General features: G+C 47.5%; 1 protein-coding gene and 1 long non-coding RNA gene across 3 annotated transcripts in view; one reads left to right on the top strand and one right to left on the bottom strand.

The window, feature by feature from the left end:
- The window catches only part of SEPHS1 (selenophosphate synthetase 1), a 23,839-nt gene extending 19,762 nt beyond the window's left edge, over positions 1-4,077 (bottom strand). The window contains exons 1-2 of one of the 2 annotated variants that reach the window (XM_027722495.2): positions 4,021-4,077; positions 654-915 (exon numbers count right to left, since the gene is read on the bottom strand). In XM_027722495.2, coding sequence (XP_027578296.1) covers positions 654-846 — 193 coding nt within the window. In that variant the 5' untranslated portion in view covers positions 847-915; positions 4,021-4,077. Of the gene's footprint in view, positions 1-653; positions 916-3,230; positions 3,638-4,020 lie in introns of those variants that run through there. The other variant, XM_027722496.2, reaches the window with a different exon arrangement.
- Positions 3,508-12,801, top strand: LOC113988674. The gene is made up of 3 exons (XR_003540994.2): positions 3,508-3,537; positions 10,793-11,103; positions 12,240-12,801. It is a non-coding gene; the product is annotated as an uncharacterized LOC113988674 (long non-coding RNA).

Below are 12,801 nucleotides of genomic sequence, written 5' to 3'. Positions count from 1 at the left end.
TGTGCAAATATCAAAGAGAAAGTGAAGCTGGCAAGAACACAGAGGTCTTGGAAAGGCAGCCTTTCCCAGGCAGCTTCTACAGGTGAGCAAAAGAGTTAGAGTGGGGAACAATGAAAGGACTGAAAGGAATAATGACAACTGTGAAACAATTTGCTCCCAGTCAGCTGAAGCAAGGAATTTTTTCTCTTGTTCACTTTTTGTGACCCAGGAACAGAGGAGAGGGGAGGAAGAGGGGAACTTCACCTGCAAGTCATCTAATTGCATAAAAGTCATTGCATTCATTGCATAAATTTCCAAATGTATCAATATAAAATTCCAGAAATTAACTGAAAGGACTTCAGTTTGCACAGCATCTACTGGGGAAAGGGAGGAGCAGATTAACACCTAAGCACGTGCCTATCATGATGGCCACTCCTGAGTGTATTTCTTTTGTAGTTGAGTGCACTGCAGGATGTTAAACAAGTAAAATAATATTCCTGTATCCCAGATGCCAACAAGTGACAGCATGAGATTCATCCTTCAGCTTTCTGGATGCTGTGCATGCATTACACAACATACAGTTTTCAAACTGATTAAACAAGCCACAAATGAGACCGTGTCACTAGGCACACCAAACAGAAGGACCGCACACGTCAGGAACAGCAGCTACTTACCCAACCTGGGCATAACTGCCCCCAAGAACTGTTCATCTTCCTGAAAATGGTTTTCTTGTAGAGATTCGAGCAGTTTCTGTAAGACATCCTGCGGCACTTTGCAGCCTGTGCCTTTCAGTTCAGTGAATCGGGTCAGGCGGAAGCTCTTGTCCAGTTCGTAACTTTCTGGGTTAAACGACTCCCGGACAGACATGGTTCTCTCCCACAGACTGCCGGCCTTTCCCACCCCACAGCAACGGGATCAGTTTCTCTGCTGATCAGTCTTATTAAAAAATAAAATAAAAAAAAAATTGGGACCATTAGAAATTCCTAGGACCTGCGAGACAACAGGTTTTCCACGTGGAGCAAAAAAGAGAAAGCACTCGATACCGTTGTTCACCTGTTAAGACAGGTGTGCACATCTCACACAACTCATTTCCCTAAGACTACAAAGGAATGACTCCTCACCCTACCTTCTGACATTTAGAACTATAACTGTGCCAGAATCAGAGAATTAAATTTTTTTCCAGATATGCTGCATAAGGTTTTCATTAAAAAAAGAATCTAACACACTTACCAACCTCATTTAACACAGAGGTTACAAAAGAAAGACTAGTTCCCAGAGCACAGAGGCCAGCTTCCAAAAGGCAGCCTGGGCCTTGATCTTGCAACACGCTCAGCAGACACATCTACTTGTACTCGCTCAGTGAGGGGTCACAACTTTAGCCCCTAAGATATTAATCTCCAAAACAAGATGCTTTTCAAATACTGGCTCTGCTTCAGTCCTGATGTAAGAAGCTGAAAGTCCATAATACACCTGTTCTCCTTGGGGGAAAACACAATCCTGGTGTTCTGTTAGTACAGGTAACAGAAGAACAAAGAGGCCGTATTTAAGCAGACTGGTCCGCCTACAAACACACCGGTTTACCTTTCGGCATGTCCGCAGACATAAAAATGCTGAAAAGTTTCTTGCCTCTCCAGCCCTTTTTTAGTCAACTAATGATACTGAGAATACAGAGAATTGCCCATTAAAATGGTAATGTAAAAAGACACTGATGCAACTCATTTAATAAAATTCTTAACAATGCATGTCTAATTTTAGAACGTTTTTCCACTCTGACTCACATCCCACCACACTCCAAAACTAATAAGAGGCCTAAACCGAGACACTGACTTCTAAACAGGAATAGCTGTGATAAAATGCAATTCATCTTTCTCAGAGAAGTTTTCAGGAATTACTAAAAACAACCTGAGGTATTTTCTTAGAAAGCAAGGATCCTGCCTCACAGCAACAGAGATCAGCGGCATCACTGGCAAAATCTGATACCAACAGTCACATCCTAACAAGGTTAAGCTGAAAAGAAAAAAACAAATGCAAGTGATTGGTATTTGCCAAGTTCAAGTTTGCTAAATGAAAAGTAAATCTGCAGACTGTGATGTATCTCCCCTATACAGCACTTATTAACAAGTACATCTGTTCCATAAACCTTCAAGTCTACTAATTTATTATTATTCGTAGGAGCTGAAGTTTTAAGCTCCCTGAGAACTTTTGATGTGGAGCCCAACTCCCCCTTACAGTGCTTTCCCTCCTTCCCCAGGAGGTGTGGCATTTATTTAAAACAAATCTTCCAAAGCCCAGGCTCGGGCATTAATCCAAACTCTAGTTACAAGAACGTGTCTTGGATGAGCAATGAATTCAGTTCCTAGCTGTTGTCTTCCAATGCAAGACACTAAGCACTTGCAACCAGAAAAAAAAAAAAAAAGAAGTGTCTGGAAAACAACCTGTCAACAGAAAAAGGAGACAAAAGCTTTTCGAGGAGGGGGATTTTTTTTTCCCTCCATTCTTTTTTAACACTTCGTTCTAATTAATTCCAGCAATTTATAAAAAGCAGCTTGCCCCACAAGGAAAACATCTTCCCTCATCTAACTAGTAATTGCAAAAAGCTTAGCACCCCCTGTCTACCTACACAGGGATGGATGCGGAGGCCACAGCCCACCAGGAACTTTTCTGCAGCCTTGAGAACTGCAAAGACACAGTTCCCTCATTCGAAAACAAATCTTGAAACAAACAAGTCGATTTCATTTAATGGCAAACACCCGCAGTGCAAGAACGTAGTAACTTCTTAATGCAGATCTGATTAAAGTTGCATGCAGTTGGGTATTTTGCAGACTGCCAGGGGAGCAACCTCCCCTGTAGGACGAAGTTTGGTGACTTCGGTGGTCACAGCACCGAGCCTGTCAGAGCTCTGGAAGCGTCTGGACAACGCTCTCAGGCACATGGTGTGATTCTCGGGGCTGCCCTGTGCAGGGCCAGAAGCTGGGCTCGATGATCCTTGTGAGTCCCTTCCAACTTGGAATATCCTGCGATTCCGGCAGTCCAAGCAAAACGCGATGCGAGCGACAATCATCCCTCCCCCGCAGGAGGAATCACCCCGTTACCCAGACGTTCCTTACTTTTAAAAGAGCGGCATAATAAATATTAAAAGCTAAAGTTTAACCCTTGCCTCCCTAAAGAGCAGTCTGAGGAGAGCATAGGAGCAAAAAAAAAAAGGAGACGGGGTGGGGGGGAAGAAGGAAGAAGTGGATCCAGGTACATACCCAACGCAACCCCCCGAGCACCCGCCGCCAGCCCGACCGCCCGGGACACGCGAGGCGCGGAGCCGCGACACCCATCGACCCGGGGAGCGCGGCTGCGGGCGGGCATGGCTCCGGGACACCTTAAATTTCCAGCCGCTGCCTTGAGAGGCGAACCCGGGGCCTTCGCTGCCGCTCTCTTTGTGCAGACGGAGAGGAGGCGGCGGGGGAAGAGGAGGAGGAGGAAGGAGCTGCGCGGAGCGGAGCGGCGGCGGCGGCCCCTTCCCGCGGGTGCCCGGCCCCGCCGTGTCCCCCGTGTCCCCACGTGCAGGTACGGTGTCACCGGGGCGGGGTTCGCCCCTCGCTGCCGGGGGCGGCCGGTGGGATGTCGGGCACCCCTACACCGCGCCCCCCCCCCGCCGCCGCCGCTCCGTGATGGGGAGGGAGAAAAGCCGGGGGGAGCAGGAGGGGGGGGGAAGAAAGGAGGGAAAAGGGGAAAAAAAAAAAAAAAAATATGTCGGCGGGCGAAAAATTTAACCCGTCCGCTGCCGGCGTCCAGATTTTTTTAAAGCGGCCGCATCGCGGTGAGGCGCTCCCCCAAACCCCCCCCCCCCCCCCCCGCCTTCCCGCTCCTTCCTCCGCCCTTCCCCCGGGGCCGGGCCGAGGGAGGGCGGCGGGGCCCGGGCCGGGCGGGCACCCGCGCCCGGCCGCGCGGGAACGGCGGAGGCGAATTCCCCTTTAAATCTCCCCGCCTTGCACCCCCCCCCCCCCCCCCTCCTCCTCCTCCTCCTCCCTCCTCAGGTCTCCCTCTCACCGGCTCTCGCCGCCTCCTCGCCCTCCGCCTCCTCCCGCGAACGGGACTCCCAGCGCGGTCCCACAATGCACCGGGCGCGCCGGGCTCCCTCAGCGCCGCCTGAATAGAAAATGCCGCCGCCGCCGGGCACGGGGGGGTTAACCCCCCCCTTTTCCTCCCTTTTCCCTCCTTTTCCCCACCCGCCTCTCCTCTCCGCGCTTCCCGCCCCCTCCCGCTTCCCCCCCCTCCTGCGCCCCCCCCAAACACCGCATCCCACGCGCGTTCCGCGCGGGCGCGCGCGCTGCTGCGGCGCGATTGTCGCGACACAGATTCCCCCCCACCACCACCCATTCTGCACGTGTGGGTGTGTGTGGGGGTCTGGTCCCTTCATACTGAATCATCACGGTTGGACGAGACCTTTAATATCCAGTCCAACCCATCACCACCGCTGTAACCCCTAAATCACATCACCCAGTGCCAGATCCAGATGCCTCTTAAACACTTCCAGGGATCGTGACTCCCCCACTCTATTCCAGTGCCCGACCACCCTAACAGTGAAAAAATTTTTTTCTCATATCTGATTTGAATCTCCAGTCTCAGGTTAAGGACATTTGCTCCAGCCACAGAATCACAAAATCAATTAGGTTGGAAAAGATCTTCAAGATCATGGAGTCCAACCTGTGACTGAACACCACCTTGTCAACCAGACCAGGGCAACAGTCTTTCCTTAAACACTTCCAGGGACAGTGACACCACAACTGCCCTGGGCATTGCATTCCAATTTCTAATCACCCTTCCAATGTCTAATCACCCTTCCCGTGAAGAAATTCTTCCTAATGTCCAATGTAAACCTCTCCTGGCGCAGCTTAAGACTGTGTTCTCTTGTCCTGTCACTGGTTGCCTGGGAGAAGAGACTGACCCCCCCCCGGCTACAACGTCCTGTCAGGGAGTGTAGAGACCAAATAGGTCACCCCTGACCCTCCTCTTCTCCAGGTTAAACACTCCCAGCTCCCTCATTCCTTGCAAGGTGTGTGTGTGGGGGGGTGGTAAGCCACGAGAACCCCACAGGTCTGAGCATGTGTGGGAGAACAAATCCTGCTCACAGAGAGTGGTCACCCACTCCAGGGTGCAGAGCGGGGTTTAAGTGGGTTCAGAAGAGATTTTAGTGTTGTGGGAGCAAGGACGGGGGCTGTTCCCACAGGTCCTCATTGCATTCCACTTGTGGAGTGCTTGGTGCGTGTGTGGGATGTGAGCTCCTGGGATGGACAAAGCCTGCTGCCCAAACTCTGAGGTTTCCTCTGAAGATTACGAGTCTGCCTGTAGAGTTCATTGCTCTGGGATGGCCTCCTTCAATAATGAAAATGTTGGGATTGGGAGCAATTTGGGCTGGAATTTAGCTGGAGCAGAGTAGACTCTGCACAGCTGTGCGCACCTGTGCTGAATTTTGCCCAGAAACTGGACAGAAAGTCTCATTTGATCCATGTAGTAACCATAAACTGGTCAAGAAGGAAACCACAGGAATCAAGAGGACTTGACAATGGGCAAAATTTGGCCAACATTAGGTTTTTCTGCATGCAGAGGCAAGACTGTGGCCCCAGTGCCACGGCCCGAGGGGAAAAGGGAAGGGGACTCGGCACCACACAAAAGGGTTCAGATTAGTATCTTTCTTGACCATTTGGGAAGTGAGGGAAGGTTTAGCCAATCAAACAATGCATCCAACCCCTCACTGCGGGATTGGTGGATACCTTGAACTAAATTCTTTAATTGATTGATACTTTGATGAATCGACTGCGCATGATCTGAAAAGTTCATGCAGCACATGCCTTCCCATGTCTGTGTGCCAGGAGTAAGAAGTCAATGGCTGCACGATTTTGTAAACTGTTTTCTTTTAATTTTTGAGTATCCGCTAGCAGGCCTTCAATCATTATGGTGGTGGCATTGGCTTCCTTGGTCAGCCAGCAACCAAGGTGGGTCAATAGGGATAGGGCATGGGCTGTTCCTATCCCCGGGATCGGGAAGGAAGCCCAGAAGTTTTTCATGCGGGACCAGATGTGGATGTTGGAATCGCAATCCGCAGGGAAGGGTAAGGGAGGTGGCAGAGTGACAATTCCAGCATCCACACGTGATGCCGCAATGGTAAGGGGATTAGTAATTTTTGGTTTTGGGCTGGTAGTGGGTGGTGTTGTTTTCTTTGGCTTAGGAAATCTAAGCGGTGCGCCCATTGCAAAGGATAGGGATCTTTTAACTCGATTCTTAGGGGTAGAAGATTGATCCAATAATTTGAATTTCGCTGGGTTAAAAAGTGCCAATTTTCCTACTGTGCAGGGACCCCCTTCTGGGTAGGCAGGAGTACCCTGCCATGCCCGATCCCCGCACAGAAGGAAAAATCCTTTGGGAAGTCTCATGTTTCTCGGCACATGTTCTGTAGCTACTGTGGTTGCAATCGAGTTGTTACATCATAGCGAAGGGGTTTCCTGGTAAATTGGCTTGTTAGCGGATAATTAAGGGGTGTGAATAGGTTTGGTTCTGTGTAACCATGAAATAAGATACAATTATTAGTGGGGAGAGAACCATGGAGGTCAATTTCTTGGGGTGGATCCGCAGTGAAAACCTGACAGGAAACAACCTTTGCTAGTGTAGCAGAATTTAGTGGCAGGGATCCCAGACTCCGATTTTGTGATACAAAGGTGTTCCTTTCCTCTCCCGGAGTCACAGGAATACCCATCAGGCATGTTTGAAAAGGGTTACCGGTGCTGGACAAGGCCAAGCACAAAGTGTCTGTTCCAGCGGCCTTGGCCAGCATTACCCACAGGTTCTCGGTCGGCTGCTTCATCCATTCTCTCAAAGGAGATGAGGTAGACATGTTGTGAGTCAGTTCTAAGGTGATGATGAAGATGACACAGGTGTGGAAGGTCCACATCTCGTGTTCGAGTCCTGATGTATCCGTACCCTTCTCGCTGGGACCCACTTAGGTCCTGTGTCACCTGCAATACAGGTGTACCCTTTCCCCCATGTGATTAGGGGAAAAGGGCCTGTCCAGATTTCTGTTATAGGGTCTCTGTACATTACTTTTGCTTTCTGAGTTCCTTGCATGATATCTGATTTAAAGTGCTTGTCAACAGGACTTCTGTTTGTGTGAGTTTCTGATTCCTCCAATAAATTTAAAAAATTTAGAACATACATCACTTTTTCCAGTCTTTCTTGGGGAGTCATACCTGTACTCCCCCTTCTTTGTTGTTTGAGTAAATTTTTTATGTTTTGATGTGCTCTCTCTACTATGCCCTGCCCTGTGGGATTGTGTGGGACCCCAGTGGTATGGTGTATCCCCCATTCTTCAAAAAATTTTCTGGTGTCTGCAGATACATAGGAGGGCCCACTGTCGGTTTTTATTTGCTTAGGGACACCCATCCTAGCAAATGCAGATAAGAAATGTCTTTTCACGTCCCTGCTTTTATCACCAGGATGCGTGGTGACTACGATCATTTTTGAAAATGTGTCAATAGACACATGCACATATTTTAATTTACCAAATTCTGGTATGTGCGTGACATCTGACTGCCAAATCTCCAACGCGGTTAATCCTCTGGGGTTAGTTCCTTCTGGAACTAGTGGAGCGACCATTTGGCAGTCAGGGCACGCTTTTAAAATTTCTTTTGCTTGAGCCAGTTTTAAGCCGAATTGCTTTTGTAGAGACCACGCATTCTGGTGAAAAAATTTGTGGGAGATTTTCGCTTGCTGATATAAATTGGGGGTAACAACCATACCTGCTAGATGGTCAGCAATCTGGTTCCCCTCCGCCACAGGACCTGGCAAAGTAGTGTGAGACCTTGTGTGGACAAGATAGTAGCCAAATTTCCTGTCTTGAATGAAGAATAGCAAATTTTTTAACAAATTAAAAAGTTTTTCATTAGATACTTCTTTCAAATACGAATTTTCGATTCTTTTGACAATGCCCACAATGTATGCCGAATCTGATACGATATTAATTGGTTCACTGTTGAAAATTTCGAAGGCGCAAACAACTGCTGACAATTCCACGATTTGTGGAGAACCCTGAGCTTTATGAATATTCTGTCGCCAATTGCCCTTTTCTCGCCAAACAATTACCTCATTTCCGGGTCTCCCAGATCCATCGGTGAAAATAGTTTTGGCATTCTTTATTGGAAGGTCTGATTGCATAATTTTTAATTTTAATGGAATTGGGATAAATTCTGCAAAAATTGGCATGCCGGGAGGTGAAATTTGACTTCTCCCGGGTAGCCTCCAATGGCAATCTGAAAATCCATGGAATTCTGCATCAGTTGTTCCAGGTGTTCTGAAGTCAGTGGGAGGTAAATGCAACCTGGCTCCTCTCCACTGAGTTCCAAACACCTGGTGCATCCTTTAAAAATTAATTTGCTAATCATTTCAGCCAATGTAACAATAGTTTTTGAAAATTGATGTGGGAGGATTTCCACTCCCACAAACAGAAGTCCTTTGTATCACTTGTAAATTGGCCCAGTATGGCCAGTGGTTATTGTTGTTCCCTGACGATAACTAGGGAAGATGGCAGTCCCTCCATCTTTCTGTAAGATTGTCTCTCTGAGATTTTGTTTTCAACTGTGGAAAGGGCTTGTTCTGCTTCTGATGTTAAAAATCTGGGGGAGGACAAGTCTGCATCTCCTTTGAGAAATTCAAACAAGGGGTGCAAATCACCAGTTGTGATCCCCAGCACTGGTCGGATCCAATTGATTGCTCCCAGCAGTTTCTGGAGGTCATTTAAAGTTCGGACTTTCTTGTCAATTACCACTGACTGAGGTTTAATAGTTTTTGAAATAATTTGGAGTCTGAGATACCTCCATGGTGCTTCCCTTTGCACTTTTTCAGGGGATACCTCCAATCCTTTAGAATTTAAAGCCGAAATTGTTGAATTTAAAGTTTGCTCAACTGCCAATTTTGTTTTGATACTGATCAATACATCATCCATATAATGGAAGATGATTGACTGCGGGAATCTTTTCCGAATTGGCTCCAACACTTTTGCCACAAACATCTGGCATAGTGTAGGAGAATTTTTCATCCCCTGGGGAAGCAATCTCCATTGGAACCTGCGATGGGGTTCACAAGCGTTGATGGCCGGGACTGAGAACGCGAATTTAGCTGAATCATCCAGATTGAGATATATATGAAAAAAACAGTCCTTTATATCAAGTACCGCTAGGGGCCATTCAGCAGGGAGCATAGATGGAGAAGGCATTCCCTGCTGGAGGGCTCCCACTGGCTCTAGGACTTCATTTACTTTGCGCAGGTCCTGAAGAAATCCAGCTGGGGGGGACCAGAGGGATGATCACCACTCCTGATGACCTCTGAGCCCAAGTGAGGACGCAGGAGTTCTCTCAATATGAGAGACCTTCAACTGTGCCCCACGTTGGGCGCCATCTGCCACGGCCCGAGGGGAAAAGGGAAGGGGACGGGCACCACACAAAAGGGTTCAGATGCAGCTGAGGGTCTGGGTGCAATGCCAGTTTATTAAGAGAACACAGGGACTTATATAGGGTAAGTCTGAGGGGAGGATTCATAACTGGGGAGCTGCATGGGACTGACAACCAAGGGTGAGACAGGATTGGGAGATGGGAAAGGTGGGTGTAACTTATGGGTATCCAGGGGAAGGGACCAATGGGGGCTCACTCTCCACTGCGGCAACTCTCAGCCAACCAGTGACAGAGGAGTGGAAAAGCAGGGGACAACAGGGGAATAAACTTTTGGAGGGAAAATCTGAGGGACCAAGCGGAATAACATTAGGGTACACTAAACTGGGTATGAAACTGGTATTAAAATGGGGGATAACAGATCAGTCCGGTAGAATGACAGTCCATTCAGGCTCCATAAATGTCTCTCCACGCCTGAAATCTTTCCCAATCGGATTTCTCATTCTCCTCACCCCAGGAAGCCAGAGGTTCCCTCAGGTGTCACCTCCAAAGGTCTCCATTGATGTGTGGCCCATGGAGGGCTGTGCGTACTACATCAGGAGTGTTGCAACCTGGCTGAGTTGCATCAAGTGGTGACTTTTGTTAACCAAAATCTGTTTTTGAGCATGCTTCAGAAAAAAACATACTCTTGTTTTGCAGCAGGTGGTGATGAGTTCAGCACAACTATAAAAGCCGTGCTGTGTTTCAGTACCTAATAGCCAGGGCATCCCTTGCCCCAGAGAATTTGCTCAAGTCAACCTTTTTCCACCATTGATTTACAAAGCATCCCGTTTTTTCATATGCATTTAATATATAAATCACTGGAACCTGACATATCTTTAACAAGTCTGATTTCCAGTGTCTTCTCAGTTCATTTTCCTCTCTGAAAGTGCTTTGTGTGCTTCTAAAGACCCTTTCCCCAACTGATTTAAGTCAGATGATTCTCACTCAAGACTTGTCTTGATTTACATGCCAGACAAGTTTTCCCCACAAAGGAGGGAATTTCCATGTTAGGGATAGCACAGGGCCCAGTTTTACGTTTCCAAATAGATAAACAGGCACTTTGCTTCATGTAATTTGCAGTTAAGTACCTAATTAGGTAATTGCTTGTTAATTCAAAGACTGCTTTTTGTGCAACTGGCTTTGAAAAAGTGCTGCCTAAAAGCAAGCAGAAAGAGAAAAAATTAAAATGTTGCTTTTCTTGCCTAATTTTAATTACTCTTTTTATCTCCCAGTGAACGTAGTGCCCCTGGATCGTGGTGCAGAGGACCAGAGGTGTACGGGAGCTCCTGGCACTGAGCATATTTAGGAAGTCACTAATATTTGTATAATTAATTGCTTTTCAGACTCCTCCATGTTGCTCTCCACAAGCATTTCAAGCTCGACACACAGAAGCTGTTTCTCCATGAGCAGCTGTGGGGCATTTGGCTGGTGGTTTCGACAGCAGGCAGCAGAGATGAATCAAGGACGTGGCATCCGCAGTCATGACCTGGAATTTGAACTCTTTGGTGCCTCTCCCTCCTCCCAGAGGGATGGAGGGGAGGTGGAAGATCTCAGGATCTTCTGGTTGCCATCGATCCAGCTGATTTGCTGAGCACTGGCCTTGTATTGTGTCTGTATGCTCTTTGAGAGATGATTTCAGTCTGAAAAAAAGCCTGTGAGTATCCTGAGAGCTGGAAATCAGATGCTCTGATCTCACATTTCTCCAGCATTTAGCCATTGCCTCTACCACCAGCACCTCATTAAAAAAAAAATTAAAAAAAAAATCATGAAACATAAGAAAAACCATGAGATAAAAGAAAAGATGAATGTTGCTGATTTTAAGCCCTGACTTACAGGTTTTTTTGTTCTGATGTATTTGTAGGGGAGAGGGAATTGGATCATATTTTCATCTTTTTTTTGCCCCACATCCATGAGGACTAGACATTTCTTTAATAGAGAGGGGAAAAAAATAAATTGAGATTTCCAAGTGGTAACATGACTGAAAGAAAATATGAATACATGGAATTCATGCCAAGGTGGTGAAGTCTGGCAATGCTGCCATGTGTCCTGTGTTACACTCAGGAGTGGGAGAGAGGCACTTGCATTGTGGATGCCATGCCAGTGGCTGCCCCTGTCCTTCTCCATGGTTTCTGGGGGTGGGATGGTCACATCTGAAGACAGAGTTGTAGGAAAGAGTCTCCAAGAAGGAAAACACGTGGAGGGGTATCCATGCAGCCCTTTAGTACCTGTGTGGATGTGAGCTAAAGCTAAACAGGACCGGGGTATGGAGATGGGCACTGTGCATAACTGACTGCCCTGATTATTAAAAGCAACTTCTTGGCATGGGCGATGATGGAGCATCCTCAGATGGATCTGCACGCGTCCCAGTGGACATGTGCCCCAGTCCCTCCTGCCTGTGCTGGGCTGAGGCTGTGCATGGGCAGGTGGTGGGCAGGAAAGCAGCTTTGTCAAAAAAACCAAGCCAAGAGGGAGCAGCCACATCTCCACTGAAGCTTCAGGTCGGTGTTGTGACACCAGCACACATGTACCCCGTGCTTCTGCAGGGGCCCCACGCTTGAAACAGCTGCTGGAGGACGTGTGGGATCAGAAGGGGAATCCTGTGCACCCAGGGAATGTCCTTTTGATGCAGGATCATAAGCAAAACCCTAACAAAGTAGTGATGGATCCAACAGCCCTGGGCAGAGCCCACACTGCTGGAACCACCTGCTTCATGGAACATTTTCCTAGAGTTAAGTAATGGTTTTCTGAAAATTTATCAAATTGCTTTTTTTTTTTTTTTTCTCCCCAAAGGCTTTTTTTGCCATCTGTGTGCAGAATCTCCAGCAGAAATTCCAAGATCTGGAGTGATTTCGTCCCATGCCATGAGAACGATCTGCTCTGCACACCTTAGGCCGTGCAAAAAGGAGAAAGAGAAGAGGGTAGAGCTTTCTGTGAGCTCTCTGTGAGCCTGATCACTCATCAAAGGCAGCTGCCTCCTGTGCTGACCTGAGGATGTGACAGATGTCTGTAGCCTTTACAGGTGCAGGGCCTGCATTTCATCGGTCTTTTTTCCTTGGGTGACTTGGAGCATGGATTATTAGCAGCTCGGATTTCTTTGGCCACAGTGCTTTGTTGTGTACACATCCGGGTTAAATCTAAGCAATATTTCTGATCCATGTAGGCTTCTGACTTGGTTCTGCGTCTTCGGTGTTTACAAAATGATCAACATTTGAACTCTCCTGTTCTTTTCCTTAAATGTCAGCAGAAACTTTTTTTTCTTTTAATAAACAATGCAATGTTTGTAACCAAGAAACTGTGGCATCACAAGAGCATGAGGAAATATCGCTGATTAAAACCAGGGTAAGAAATGACA

This window comes from Pipra filicauda, unplaced genomic scaffold, assembly GCF_003945595.2.
Source record: "Pipra filicauda isolate LSUMZ 115617 unplaced genomic scaffold, ASM394559v2 scaffold119_size3216105_pilon, whole genome shotgun sequence".
Classification (NCBI taxonomy): Eukaryota; Metazoa; Chordata; class Aves; order Passeriformes; family Pipridae; genus Pipra; species Pipra filicauda.
Note: the sequence above shows the minus strand (reverse complement) of the source record. Positions and strands in the feature narration are given on the sequence as shown.